Raw genomic sequence first — 16,340 nt, 5'->3', positions numbered from 1 at the left:
TAGATTTTCTCTACTCGTGCTTGCTTGGCGACACGGTACGTTAAGAGAAGGGCCCCTCTCACATAATCAGGGGCGGGGCGCGGATTCCTGCGGCTCTGCCTGCGGGGCGAATCCCCCGCCAGTAGATAACGACACGGTCATGTGGTACGGATAATTACTGGCCGCAATTAGAATAGATGAGACAAAGCGACTGCACGTGTAGGTCGGTGCATGTCCTGTTTACGATCTTTCTGGGGTGGTTTTTCGGTATTTGGGTGAAACTCTAAATTTAAACTACAGCTGGGCAGTTTTTTCCGGGGGGGGGGGGGGGGGGGGAGAGACACTTGAATTTTTTTGGTGGGCGGACTCAATTTCCCGTGGAGGGGGGGGGGACACTGGTAATAGTATATATTTTTTATACACATTCTATTTCGTTCAGGGTGGGGGCGGGAATCTGTAGACTTTCTTAGGACTTACTTAGGGAGTGCTCCCCCCACCCCGCACCCAATTGCCCAACCCACAGTCCCCTGGAAAATATGCCTAAAATAAATTTACTGCAAGGGGGGGGGGGCTGTTGTTGTTTTTTTTTTAATTATTATTCCAATTTCGCTTTTTCCGACTTTTTTTTTCCCGAATTCAAATCTTTATCGTACGATTGAAAAACTTATTGCATCATTGAGATGAGAGGTGTGCGTACTATGTAATATAGTCAGCCTTACAAAACATTTGGTGTAGATAACCATGCAATTAGGAGAAGTTTTATTCTAATGTTACTAACATACTTATACTAACCCCATAACTTCCATAGCATACCTATGCAGAAAATAAAAATAATTTATTTATCTCAGTAAATCGACTTTATTGATAATGACAATTTTTTTTGTTCCTTTTTCTTTACCCAGCCTACTTTACATTCGTTATCTCCCTTTAATTGATGTATGAATTGAAAACATGTGCTAGTTTCTTTACCAGGAGATAAATGGTCTACAGCTGTTTACATTTTGGTGGTTAAATGGTTTCATGTTTACGGTAATTGTTTCGTAATGTGAACAGAGTTGGGCCATCATCAAATATATATATATATATATATATATATATATATATATATATATATATATATATATATATATATATATGTGTGTGTGTGTTTATATGTGTGTGTTCGTATGCATCAGAACTGAAAATGTAATTTTCTTCACTTATTAAAATATGCATACGTGACCCAAATTCCTGACGCAAAAAAAACCCATGTGTTAGACCGAACTTACGTAACTGAAATATTTCGATATTAAAAACGACTAAACAGCACCGACGTTGGCCCCCACGACAAAAGCCCCGGTGACAAAAGCCCTCCCGAATATTCCTGGCATACCATCCCCGCGTCGCCATAATAAAAACCAGCCATGCGTGGCGAACGGGTGTCTCCCCAGCGCCTCCCCGCGCCCGCTCAACCGCGACCGTCATAGACGCAAGGGTTTGTAAAGGACGAGACTACGCTTGAAGTCTTCCCAAACACTCGGGGGCCTGCGCATGCGCGAACTGTCAACCGGACGACATTCCTGCGCGAATGTTATAATTATAGCTATACGGGCTGCGCGACAATGCTGATACAGTTTTAGAGTTAGGTCCCTTGATACAAAAATACAAAGATATCTGGATAATTGGTACTACAGTAAATTAACTCTAAATCTCGCTATTGAGGGGGAATTATTTAAGGATAGGGTTAAGTCTAAGAAGCTAACTGCAAGAATGGCTGGTTTATCTGTAACGAATTTTAAAAAAGCAACTTTTAATTAACTTACATGCATGCTTACACATTCTTTAAATTGGTGAGTCTGTGTGGTTGTGGATTGATTGGATAATTGGTCTACATTTATAAACATGTGCTTGAATAGTTTATTTATAAAAAAAAAATATGGCTAATTAAAATAGAGTTCTTACGATTTAAAAAGATGACTTATGTTTTACTAATTTATATACTTAGTATAGTTTATAAAACGTGGATTGGATTCTAAGAAAATCTACGTAAAAATCAGAGGTTTTTCTAACGATCGAAAAATTGCTTTCTTTATCTTTATATCTAAAAAAAATTGTGTTTAACCTTACTGGTATTTTATATTAAAAATCTCTACTTTTTCATATATTTTAACGCAGATAAGGGAATGGGGTAACTTTTGGGGTGGTACTTGAAAGTACCCATGAGTTCGACACTGGTTAAAGTATATATTATTTCTTACAAAACTATGGTTTTATTCCATTTTGCCTGGGGGAGAGAAATGATGTCCCGATGGAGAAATGCCTGAAAGAAACCCTACACAAAATTTCTCATACAGATGAGCAGATCTGAAACCAGTAATGCTACCTTTAGACTGCTTACTTGAAAGAATTTTTAATTCAAACGAATTATTTTTTTTTTAATCTTATTTTCCGTGCAAGTAATGAACTCAGCTGTGCTAGGCTTCTGTTTATAAAAACCCAAACAGGAATGCAACCTACATCTTATAGTGCAAGCCTGAATAATTTTATCTGTTGTACCAGGGGGACATCACTTTGAAAATACAATCGCATTAGCAGTTATCCTTCCAAATGGCCTACCTATGTTTAAAAGAACAGAAAGCAGTGCTTGTTTATACATATATATATATATATATATATATATATATATATATATATATATATATATATATATATATATATATATATATATAGCTAACAATGTCAAACACCATATGAAGTGTGTATGCAAGGGTTTGTCCCGTTCACCAAGTACAGTAAGCTCTCGCTGTACACATTCTTGGCCTAGTTTATCTGAATAACATCCTGTACATTGGTTACTTGAGCTTACTTCCTACCGTAACACGATCTGTATAAGGTGGCCTTAGTATCATTAGCACAGGGTGGCCGTAGTAGCATTAATACAGGGTGGCCTTAGTATCATTAGCACAGTATGGCTGTAGTATCATTAGCACAGTATGGCTGTAGTATCATTAGCACAGTATGGCTGTAGTATCATTAGCACAGTATGGCTGTAGTATCATTAGCACAGTATGGCTGTAGTATCATTAGCACAGGTTGACTGAAGTATCATTAGCACAGGGTGGCCGTAGTATCAATAGAATTACTTTTAAGTGTTTATGTGCATGTCGGCATAGATTAAATTAAAAGTCAGTAAGATTCTGAATCTAAGAAATAACAATTGATCAATGATAGGGACCAAGTAGTCTAATGATTCAAACCCGAAACTCGCGAGTTCGAATCTTGGCTCACGTACGTACAATGTCATTGTGTCTACCTAGCTCTAATGGGTACCTAATTCACGCTAGGGAAAGTAAAGACGGCTGGACATAATACTGACCACACTATCCCTTCACAATCCGAGGTCACAGAAACAACTGAACTCCTTTTCACTTGCCCGTCAGGTTGGAAAGGGGAACTTTACTTATGATCGTTAGCTTAACAAGTGTGAAAATCACGTGCAGACTTCTCTTAACCTCAACCCCCCTCCCCTTTCTCCCACATCGACTCCTTAACATTTTGAGTATCCCCTCTGTTGCCTACCCTGTGCTTATATAACGATTATCTTGATGTCGCGTTTTTTGTCATTGAAACTCCAAGCCCCCCCCCCCCCCCCCCCCACCTCCCCCTAGGTATCATCGTTATTGATATAGAATAGAATATAGAATAGAATATCGTTATTGATATAGAATAGAATATAAAATAGAATATAGAATAGAATATCGTTATTGATATAGAATAGAATATAAAATAGAATATAGAATAGAATATCGTTATTGATATAGAATAGAATATAAAATAGAATATAGAATAGAATATCATTATTGATATAGAATAGAATATAAAATAGAATATAGAATAGAATATCGTTATTGATATAGAATACAGGTTGGGGTTATCCCGCCTGGTAACAATTATTTTGATTATCTCCCTTCCTCTTTAACTCCTCTTAACATTCTTACCACCCCCATCCCCTCAAGAAATGTCGGGACCTAATTGTCGGGACCTCCTCCAGGATAACGACCTCTTGTCATCAGTGACAATAAGGTCTATTTTATTTAATACGGCTCCCATCAACAACAGTTCAAGAAATACTTCACACTTCAAGAATATAAGACAGACAAAACGGGGGTTGAAATTGTTGACGATATAACGTGAAATAGTCGAGTGTCTGTACCAGTGGATCGGGTGGAGGTCCCTGCCACCGCTTGGTGGATTGATATGGATTACTTTCAGCACCCCCTCCAGAACTAAACAGCTACCACTCGACAGGTCCTTAAATTTAATCCTAACCGCGGTAAGAAGAAACGCTGAAAAGTGTTATTTAAATATTTGGGCGCGAAACGCTAAGTCCTTTTAAAAGGGGGGCGGCGATTGAGTGCACCGCATGGGTAGAGAGCACCCCCCCCCCCCTTCTTCTGATTGCATACAACCCCGGCAGTCACCCCCTAGGGCGCGGGTTGACGTCGTTATTTCAATCGGCCATGCTGTGCTTGAAGATCTGTCTGTGGGCTTATCAACGGTTAAGTTTATAGGAACCGTGACGCACGGTGCCGACTTCAGGAATAGGTCGCGTAGGCAACTGCTAAAAGGCCCATTGTCTTTTTTTTTATTTCATTTTCTAAAAATAATCAACGGATCAATGTATCGGATTAATACATGCATTAATATTTATGAGGCGTGGGGTATTATGAAAAATATTTTTAAAGATATTCGATTGCAAGACACGTTGAGACGAATTCCTAAAATAAATATGCATTCCTTGGCGTAGGCAAGTGGTTATTACAGGATATGTATAAGAGTGTTGTATTTCGTTTTATTTTTTAAAAAGGACGAAAAAAAAAATAGAGGATAAATAAGAGGATATAGATAACAAATTATGAGATGATAAAAAAATTATAGAAAGTGAATATAAAAACTAACGTAGACAAGATAAGTGCTCACCATTTTAAACAGATCACTAGACATAATAGATGTCTTCTAAAAAATGTTACCGGCTGCTATTTTAAGACATGTACATGCTACTTTAAAAAATCAAATAAAAAGTCTGCCCCAACCAACGCTCAGAAAATGTAATTGTACATTAGCACATTAATACGATACATTTTAAATGAATCATCAAACACTTGCAAAAAACTCAAACACGATTTTAACAACAGCCAATGATATTTCGACCTCAAAGTATCGTCAGAATAATGTATGAGTTTACAATAACTATTCATGTAAAGCTGTGTCTAAATAAATGTACATGTTTATAATCCCTTCAATAAATTATATTAAATTTTATTTTCCGCACAAGCGTTTTCAAGAAAAACCTTTTTAATACTCGTGATTAAAAATGAATTGTTGAAACTAATATTTCATTTTGTAATTTTTAACATTTTTATTGTTATGTAAATAAATTTAAAAAAACCGAATTAAAATCAATTTCATACAATGTTTTTTTTAAACGCAACATACTTAATTCGGCTATTTTAAATTCACAAAACTATTAAATAACGGGTTTTTTTTTTTTTTTAAATACGCATTGTGAAAACTAATATTTAATTCAGCCCTCCCTACTGTCTCCCACTCGACTTGGCCTCTCTCATGCAAATAACACCCCCGTGTCTCTGTGAATGGAATTCCCCCTATGAAACCAGATACTCACCCTTGAAAAGTCTGGAGATCTCATTTTTTTTCTCAAGCAGGGGTGTCAGGTTACTTGATGGGAGGTAGTCACTTATATCTACCCTGTCTTCTCAGAACCTACCACCCCCCACTTTCTGGCATGAACGTTTATTTATGTAAATAGAAAAAAAAAGTCGCAGTGTTTAAGAAACAAGGGGAATGACTCTAAGAAAATTCTATTCTATTTGTTTCCCTTTAACTCAAGTTTCTTGAACTTGTCTATGGTTTAATCCATTATTCTGTTGAAATATTTGTCTATCTGATATCGGAAGTAGAAAAGACTGTTTGTATATCAGAGAGAAGATTCCCCAGTTGAGCAAACAGCTTAAAGCGGGAGATTTTTATTAATCGTTTTTTTCGTCTTCAATTGTCTACATCAGGGGTCTCCAAACTACGGCCCGCGGGCCGAATGCGGCCCGCGAGGTCCTCTCATCCGGCCCGCGGAGATCTTTTTGTCCACGGAAGAAAACGTTTGTTGGTGATGGCTGAGGAACTTTGCTCAGATAAATCAAAGACATGCCTGGAAGAAACTGGCCCCCGAACTGAAATTTGATAGTTAATGCGGCCCTCGGACTGAAAAGTTTCGATACCCCTGGTCTACATAGTAGAACTAGTTATGGGTTTGCGAATAAAGACGTGATAGTTAGACGAAGACCTAAGGTCGAAACGCAATTTTCTGTGTAAATGTCTTTATGTTTATTTTTTCGCAACCGATTACAATGTTAAGTCAACATGAATATATTGAAATACATAGACAAGCAAAACAACACAAAACTAGAATCCTTTATTTTCGATGAAAAACCAAAATAAACACATTTAAAAAAACGCATACAACAGTCTATTTAAATACCGCAGCGCCGCCTTTATTCATATTTATATAGACGATATATATATATATATATATATATATATATATATATATATATATATATATATATATATATATATATATGTGTGTGTGTGTGTGTGCAACACAGGCTATTTGTAGATATATATATATATATATATATATATATATATATATATATATATATATATATATATATATATATATATATATATATATAATGTTTTTATGTAATAAAGAAATGAAAGTATTTTTTTTCAATTTGTTTATATAACATTATATAATCAAATTATCAATTTTTATTTATTTATCTTAATTAATTTCCGACGTGTGCAGGTGACTGGGGTCATGACCCAGGGTCGCGGGGACGGGTCCGAGTGGGTCACACGTTTCCACGTGTCTTACAGCATGGACGCCTACCACTGGAACTACGTCACAGACAACTACGGCAACCAGTGGGTGAGTACATCCTGACTCCAAATGTAGAACACTGACTCCCTCGACTCTTATTACAGTACTGACTCCCTCGACTATCATTACAACACTGACTCCTCGACTATCATTACAACACTGACTCCCTCGACTCTCATAACAGTACTGACTCCACATATACAACACTGACTCCATTGACTCTCATTACAACACTGACGCCCACGACTCCCTTTATAACCCTGATTTGCATTATAACCCTGACTCCTATTACAACCATTATAACATTGACTACCATGACTCCCAATATTAACTAAACTCCTATGCTGGAATTATAATCGTTACTCCCATATTCACGTAATATGATCCCCATGTCCCACCTTATGTGACTCCCATGACTCACGTTATTTGACTCCCGTAACTCATATTCCATGACTCTCATATTTACCTAATGTGACTCCCATGACTCACGTTATATGACTCCCATGACTCAAGCCATATCTCTCAGGACGCAAGCTATGTGACTCCCATGACTCAAGTTATGTGATCCCAAAGACAAACGTAATTTGACTCCCATATTCACGTAATGTGACTCCCATGACTCAACCTATATTTGACTCCCATGACTCAAGCCTTATGACTCCCATTCTCACCTGACATTACCTTTTTTCCCTCAGCTATTTGAAGGTAACATCGACTCCTTCTCTGTAAAACACAACTACCTGGACCAGCCCATCATAGCTCGCTACATCAAATTTCACACCGTTCAATGGAACAGGCATCCAAGCATGCGTGTCGAAATTATGGGATGTCAATGTGAGTAATCAGTGGATTTATTTTTATTTGATTTATTGGTTTGGATTGTGGTTGTGTGGAGATTTTTTTTTTTTTTTTTTTTTTTTTTGTTTGTTTTTTTAATGGAGGGAGTGGGTAAAATCAGTATTGTGTGGGGCGGAATAGTGACACTAATTGTTATGTGGGATAGGCTGGTGATATTCGTGTGGGGTAAAAATGGTGACCATAAAGTCAATGGTGGCTTCAAAAGGTGTGTGGATTATAAATGGTGATACAAAAGTCATGTGGGATTGGATGGTGACATAAAAATCGTGTGGTGTCAATTGGTGACACCAAAGTTGTGTGGGGTAGAGTGGTGATACCGAATGTCTTGTTGGGTAGAATGGTGACCATCTAAGTTTTATGGGGTAAATGGTGACACCAAACGTCATGTGGGTTAGAATGTTGACGAGAAATATATATATATATATATATATATATATATATATATATATATATATATATATATATATATATATATATATATATAATGGATGTAGCCCAGTTGAATTTAATGGTTTTTATTCAAAGGGTAAAATAGCGATAGAATATCTCATTTGAACTACAGTAACCGACTCACCTCCCCCTTCCCACACACACACACAAACACGCACAGCCTCAACCCACCGCCTCACCCCACTACTAAAAAGTCAATTTGTTAAAATGGTACATTCCATATTAATCTAGATAATCCTGATATTATTTCATTACAGACTTCACCTAAGCAAATAACGTACTCATTATTATCTAGTAAACGCGTCTTTTAAATACTGATGTTTGTGTTTAGGTAAAAATCCATGTAGGCCTACTGTATTTAAAGTCTGAACGCATCTCCTTTAATATCCATTTTTGACTTGTCAAAGCCTTTAAAATTACTAGGGTGCGAGTTCTACATTTAAATGAGTCTATTGTAGATATAGAAGTTCTAAGGTCTCGACTTTGTAAATATATTTAACACGCTAACTCTACTTCCCCTTGCCTTAACTCCGAATAGAAGGACATCTGAAAATTAAACATTCCCATAAATCTTAATTAGTAAAAATAATGACGTGTACTTAATGAACTCAGCTTAATACTCTGCACACGTATTAACTCGAATTACAAGTACTAGTTCTTTTTGCCCCGTGGTTATATACGGGCCTGGTGGCCAGATGGCATTTTTTCGCGCTCGTATCTAGGTCATCTCAGCTGAAAGATTAAGGATTATACTCCGCCCTTTGACAGATGACCATGACAGATGGTGCTGTCTGTTATGACTTCTGTACCAACACCTTCAAGGATGTAACGAGTTTATTTCTCTACGTGTTTGTGTGGGGAACTGTCCCATAATGAGCCCGACTGTCCTATTATTCGCCGTCACTTTTATAGTCCCACACTCGCGTTTTACATCAGGACTTATTGCCCTTGATCTTCAGGGCGTATTGAATGCACTAAATTCTTTAAGGCACGATTGACTTATCTGTTGATTAATTAGCTTGTTAATGTGTTGTGTTAATTGCTAGTTGAACTCAAATTTATTGACCAATCATCAAATCCGCTTTGAAAATAAATTTATTGACCAATCATCAAATCCGTTTTGAAAATTTTCTTGTAAGAAAACTCTAAGTTTAGGTGAACTCCATTTTTTTTCAAATTTTTGTGATTGACGTTATTGTGTGGATTAGTGTTAGATACAGGATTAGTGTGAGGATTAAAATGACAGTAAAATTATCCGAACTAACAACGGAGAGTGTATACATAACAATAAAGAACGGAAGAGCTTTGATAAAAAACGAGTATAAATTTCTACATTCAAATTTGAATAATCTAAGTATATTTTAAACAAAAATATTTCAAACATCAAAACCTTCTCCCCGACCTTTATTACCTGCCTTCCTACTCTCATCCCATCCTTCTCCAATTCCCCCCATCCTCATCCCATCCTCATCCCATTCCCCCATTCTCATCCCATCCTCCGCCCATCCTTATCTCATACTCCTCCCATCCTTATCCCATACTCCTCCCATCCTTATCCCATACTCCTCCCATCCTTATCCCATACTCCTCCCATCCTTATCCCATACTCCTCCCATCCTTATCCCATACTCCTCCCATTCCCACCCATCCTCCCTTTCTCCTCCAACTCTCTTCCCTACCCCCCCCCCCAATCCTCCACCACTTAGGTATGTGACTTGCAGCATCACCAACATCTGCTATTGTCACAAGCAATTTCTACCTTCATAAATTCCCCTCGGCATGGGCCAATTCCAACCCTCTTCCTACTTTAATTAAACAATAAATTTAATTAAATAATCACTCCCACTTTCAAAAGTTAATAGCTCTTAGTTTTAATTCTTCTCTCTAGATATAAAACAAGAAAAATAATTTAAAAATTATTACTGCTATTATAGTTAGTTAATTTCAATTTTGTAATAGTTACATTTATTGTGTCTGAAGGAAAAAGGGGTTTTACCGTAAGCTTCAGGTCTGAAAGATGTATGCTGGCACTTTAGATGAATGGAGATTACTGTAACATTATTTTATTTTAACAAAACTATGTTTAAATTAACATTCTTAAATTTTAAAATATCATCCTGTTTTAAGTTGTGATTATGTTATTAAAGATGAAGTAGATGTATAAGGAGGTGGAAGAAGGATCGCTACAGAAAGTGGGGGGGGGAGAGGGGAGATGAAGTTAAATGTATAAGGGGCGGCAGGTTAAAGCTAAATAGACGCCGACCAGCCTATATCACATCGACGATAATTGTTGTTGTTTTTTTGTCCGTTTCACAACAGTAAGATGCATCAGGCCGTTATATCTAATTGTAACAAAAACATGGACATTTTTATTTATAAGCGTGATATATATATATATATATATATATATATATATATATATATATATATATATATATATATATATGTATATATATATATATATACATATTTATTTTATATATAAACACAACACGTTTGAATAATTAGATTTTGTGTTATCTCCCCTTATAAAAGTGTAAATTCTAATAGAAAGAGACGTCTAGTCTACCAAGTTGAAGAAGGATCGCTAGAGGGGGGGGGGGGGGGGGGGGGAGGGGAGGGGCGAGATGAATATCAACGTCTCCCTCGTTATCCTTTGTGTCCGCTCTCCTCGCCGTAATGAAAACTTCAAAACGTCACGTTTATGTACATTTATATTAAAACTTTTTTTTTCTTTTTTTTAAATTCAAAAAGTTTAAACCTCGCACCAAAAAAAAAAAAAAAATGCAGACTTCCGTGTCTTGGCTAAAATACGCCCTTCGTGTTTACCTTTGGTCTTTGTTCAAGAAATGACCTTGACCTCTGCTATAATGAATTTTTGTTTTTTATAAAAAAAATTGTACCATCTGGCAAACACGTCCCTTTTAAGTTTACTCAAACATCTACAAATACAAACTTCCTGATTAGTAGGCTCCACATATACCTACATAAATACTTACATATGAACCTACGAAACGTACGTATAAAGGTTCATAAAAAACCTATATATAGACCCACATATAAAACTAAATATAGAACCTAAATATAAACATTTAAATAAACCTATATGTAAATCTACAGTGCAGCATACATTAAAATCTACATAGAAACCGAAAGATGTATATAAATCTACATAGAGAAACGTACATATAAATTTACATATCAACATCAAACCAACAGTAAATTAAGTACCTTTTTAAATATAAGCCTTGGTCACTAGCTAGCCTGTAGACTATATTGCATCACGCTTCTACAACAAAAATGACGTGATACTCTCTATTTAGTTTCGCGTTATTGCCTTATAATCTATTTCCTTATAATCTGACTTTCCTTACAATCTGACTTTCCTTATAATCTGACTTTCCTTATAATCTGACTTTCCTTATAATCTTATTTCCTTATAATCTGACTATTTCCTTATAACCTAACTATTTCCTTATAATCTGACTATTTCCTTACAATCTGACTATTTCCTTATAATCTGACTATTTCCTATAATCTATTTCCTTATAATCTGACTATTTCCTTATAATCTGACTATTTCCTTATAATCTATTTCCTTATAATCTGACTATTTCTTTATAATCAGACTATTTCCTTATAATCTGACTATTTCCTTATAATCTGACTATTTCCTTATAATCTGACTATTTCCTTATAATCTTACTATTTCCTTGCAATCTGACTATTTCCTTACAATCTGACTATTTCCTTATAATCTGACTATTTCCTTATGATCTGACTATTTCCTCATAATCTATTTCCTTATAATCTGACTTTCCTTATAATCTGACTATTTCCTTATAATCTGACTATTTCCTTATTATCTGACTATTTCATTATAATTTGTTTCCTTATAATCTATTTCCTTACAATCTGACTATTTCCTTATAATCTGACTATTCCCTTATAATCTGATCGATTTATTGTTTATTGACCGTGTGATTTTCTCCCCCAGTGTGCAAAGAACCCCTGGGTCTCCCGCCCTACGGCAAGATTACCGCCTCCACGTCTAGAAAGTTCCAGAAGGGAAGCTCATGTCAGCCGGAGGATGGTCACGTGCTGAGTAGCAAGGCCTGGTGCTCCAAGAAACAGAACGGTAAGAAAACACTGGGCAGATTGGGGACAGATTTTTGTTTTGGGTAGATTCATGTTTGGGGCAGATTCATGTTTGGGGCAGATGTATGTTTGGTGCAGATTTATGTTTGGGGCAGATTTATGCTTGCGGCAGATTTTTGTTTGGGTAGATTCATGTTTGGGGCAGATTTATGCTTGGGGCAGATTTTTGTTTGGGGGGCAGATTTTTGTTTGGGTAGATTCATGTTTGGGACAGATTTATGCTTGGGGCAGATTTTAGTTTGGGTAGATTCATGTTTGAGACAGATTTATGTTTGGGGCAGATTTATGCTTTGTGCAGATTTTAGTTTGGGGCAGATTTATGTTTGGGGCAGATTTATTGTTGGGTCTAATTTTTTATTTGGGCAAATTTATTTAATGCAGAAAATACATGTGGGCTGATTTCTGTTTTTTGTCATAAATCTTTTTGCGCAGATTTCTGTTTGTAAAAAAGGTAAAAAAGTTACATTTAGGGAGAGTTTTATTTGTTAGTAGATATCAGATCACAACTTGTGGTCATATTTCTGTTTGGTGCCTTCTTCTTCATCTTCATTCTTAATTGTAATGTTGGACGTGATTTATTTCCCCCCACACCAGTTAGAAATTACATGTCAACCTGTTATGCGCCATTAAAGCCATTGACTCCGATTTCAGCCTGCTTTTTTTTTGGATTTGCTACCAAAGCCTTTGTCCAACCACAAAAAACATAAAGGCAGCAGTTGTTTGATTTTGGAGTTGTCTCTCCTAGATGAGTGGCTGTCCCAAGCTAACGAGCCTCATCTGTCCGAGGGTCTGAACTCGGTACTTTTTGAATTAGCGACCATGAGCTTTACCGACCCGACCACGCCGACCCAATGTATGGTGTCTGATTATGGGGTACATACAACAACACCCATACAACCACATTAACAACCACACATACAATAATACACACATACAACAACACAAACACACATAGCTCCAAAAAAGTTCGGTTACCAAAAAAGATTTCATGTTGAAAATTTACATTTTTAAAATTAGAATCTCGTGAATACGTTACTTAACGAGGGCGGATGGAGAATTAAGAGGGGGGGGGGGTGCGTATGTCAAATCCCATGACCTAAATCTGGCACTCAAGGATTAGGTCATGACAGCACTCTATACGTTAATGTCTGTTTATTAGGGCACCAGGATCACCCCGCGTCATCCCCCTCTCTTCATCACAAGCCACTCTTTTACGTGGTTGATCAAAGCGGGGAACTGACGTCAGGTTGCCGTGGTAACGCCCATGTCAATGTCTACTTCTTTATGTAAATGAATTCTGATTTAAAACTAATTTTTGCAATCGTTATGTACTTATTATCAATATTTTATTGTATTGTTTCTTGTTGTGATTCTTGGTTTTTTTTTAAATCTTTTATCCAGCAATCTTTCATATGTATTTGTAAAACAGATAACAATGAGTTTAACGCTTATGTCTATGGTTATTGCTAATGGCTAGTGATAGTTTGAGGAACATTGAATGGGCTGGGTGTACGGTTAAGTGAGTTAAATCGGTATCGCTATTTACGCAATGAAATTACTAGTGGGGTTAAATTACTGTAAAACTACATCTATAGATTGTTTAACAGGTACCGGTTTAGAATATTTAAGCAGGGTTAATTTTTATTTCATTTTTATATAGTGGCTGGAAGGCTTTATTTTTAATCTAAACGTATACTGTGAAAGTCAAATCCAAGCTCCACACATTTCAGACCTGATGTAAGCTCCATGAGGCGTCTTTAGCTAAGCTCAATAAAGCCATTTTATCTAAGCTCTATCCCCACACACAAATGTAGCCCACCCACACACACAAATGTAGCCCACCCACACCCACAAATGTAGCCCACCCACACCCCAACACAAGTGTAGCCCACCAACACCCCCACATTTTCAAACACCATTCACCACCCCTATCAAATTCCCACACACCCCCACACACAAGTGTAGCCCACCCACACCCCCACACACAAGTGTAGCCCACCCACACCCCCACACCAGTCACCTGTTCCAACCCTCCACCGTGGCGTGCCTTGTCAAAACGAGATTTGCATTTCGCCAAGTACCATCAGAACAACTTGTCAGCCTTTGATCACAGCCCCCTTTAACATTCTCCCCCCCCCCCCCCCAGCAGCTCAGCTCGCAAATTTGTTCTTCTTGTTTTCCCAGTTATCCGAAAACTCAAATATCAAGATTAGTTATACACGTGTATTTCAACGCAACTGTAACTTTCTTCCGCTAATTAATTTTAATAAACTATACGGCTGTGTTCTTGGTGTTTGCCTAAAGACTAAGCATGCAATTACTTTTCAAATAGCTAAGTATGGGTGCAGTTGTTTAGACCTAAACTTGAGTAAAAAAAAAAGTTTGGCTTTGCTCGGCATTTTTTCTTAAGGCTAAACAGTGTTTCTTTCAGGCATTTTCGGAGGGGCGGGGGACACCCATCCAACCAAAGCACGTCTACCGCCCCCTTTTCACCCTACTTCCCCCACCTGGCCCCACCCCCACCCCCGAACGAAATAGGATTTATTTAGCAATGGCAAATGTAGACTTTTACCCGTGTCTGCCCCCTCCCCCCCTTCAAAGTTTCAAATACCACCCAGAGAAAAACTTCTAAAAGAAATACTGAGGCTAATCATGCAATTATTTATTAAAACAATGACGATTTGTTAATGATGAGTTATTTTTTACTCCTAAGAAAGAAATAAAGAGAACCGCGTATGTTTAACATTCCACGATATGAAGCCTTTCTTATTTACGATATTAATACCCCATACGCTAAGTAAATACATAATGCTCACCTATGATCCGTTACTGTTCAGATACTCAACAACCTCTTTAAGACAATTCCATACTTCGTTTATCATCGTCTCAATAGGTCTGGTAAGTAGGTCACCAACCAGTTCTACGGCTCAACAAAACCTGCATGAGCCATAGAACTGGTTGGTGACCTACTTACCAGCCCTATTATCCGAACGCCCTTAGATAGCCTCCAACCTTTTTAAGGTCATACTTTTTATTTCATTATCTCAATTATCCGAACATCTTCAGATAGCCTCTAACCTCTATAGTTTCTAATTTTAAATTTCATTGAATGTAAATTTTCGGAGATTCATACCTCGCATAAAATATCCGGAACGCGGAAACTGACAGCAACATCGTGAATCAATGTCTTTTTAAACTCCCATAAAATCTGGACAACCTTAATCGTGAAGGGCGTTGGTATCTTTAAGGAGCCTAGACGCAGACTCAAAGCTTCCTGGTTCGAATACAAGTAACGCTAGCTTCATAGGGGTCGGCGTGGTCGAGCCGGTAATGCTCATTGTTGCTAAACCCAAAAGTTTCGAGTTCGAACCCTCGGGCAGATGAGGCTCGTTAGCTAGGGACAGCCACTCTTCTAGGAGAGACAACTCCAAAATCAAACAACTGCTGGCTTGTAGTTTGTTCTTGGTTGGACAAAGGCTATGGAAGCAAATCCGAAAAGAAAAGCAGGCTGAAATCGGAGTCAATGGCCTCAATGGCGCAAAATCAGTTGACACATAATCCTTAATTGTGATGGAGGCGTGGGCGAGTCGGCAAAGCTCATGGTTGATAAATTCGAAAAAAGTTTCGAGTTTAAACCCTCTGGCAGATAAGGCTCGATCCCTCCCAACACTAAAAATTAAGAACGAAGAAGAAGAAGAAGCTAGGTTCATATTTTGGCCCCGAGACTTTTCATCCTAAACTTTTCGATAATAGAATTATTCTTATCTAATTAATACTGATTACTGTTACATTTTATTATTAACGACATTTTAACCATAAACTACACGTTAGCACATCCCTCCTACTACATAGAGAAAAGGATTATAAAACTTTAATCACTATTCCTCAGTGTCACACTCAGGCTTATGGGATACGAATGTAGGGTAATTATTTGGTACCTCGATTAGTAAAA

The 16,340-nt window shown here is 37.2% G+C and overlaps 1 protein-coding gene across 1 annotated transcript in view; it reads left to right on the top strand.

Annotated features, from left to right (window-relative positions):
* Positions 1 to 216: 216 nt before the first annotated feature.
* Positions 217 to 16,340, top strand: part of LOC131928174 (lactadherin) — a gene marked incomplete at its 3' end in the record, with an annotated part of 28,444 nt that continues 12,320 nt past the window's right edge. Inside the window, exons 1-4 of the mRNA XM_059284116.1 lie at positions 217 to 235; positions 6,848 to 6,970; positions 7,618 to 7,756; positions 12,228 to 12,368. Of these exons, the coding sequence (XP_059140099.1) occupies positions 6,860 to 6,970; positions 7,618 to 7,756; positions 12,228 to 12,368 (391 nt within the window). The remainder of the gene's footprint in view (positions 236 to 6,847; positions 6,971 to 7,617; positions 7,757 to 12,227; positions 12,369 to 16,340) is intronic.

This window comes from Physella acuta, unplaced genomic scaffold (assembly GCF_028476545.2).
Source record: "Physella acuta isolate Inbredline_101_S28 unplaced genomic scaffold, ASM2847654v3 ptg001469l, whole genome shotgun sequence".
NCBI classification, from domain to species: Eukaryota; Metazoa; Mollusca; class Gastropoda; family Physidae; genus Physella; species Physella acuta.
The sequence above is the reverse complement of the archived record's forward strand: the minus strand, read 5'-3'. Positions and strand labels throughout refer to the sequence as shown.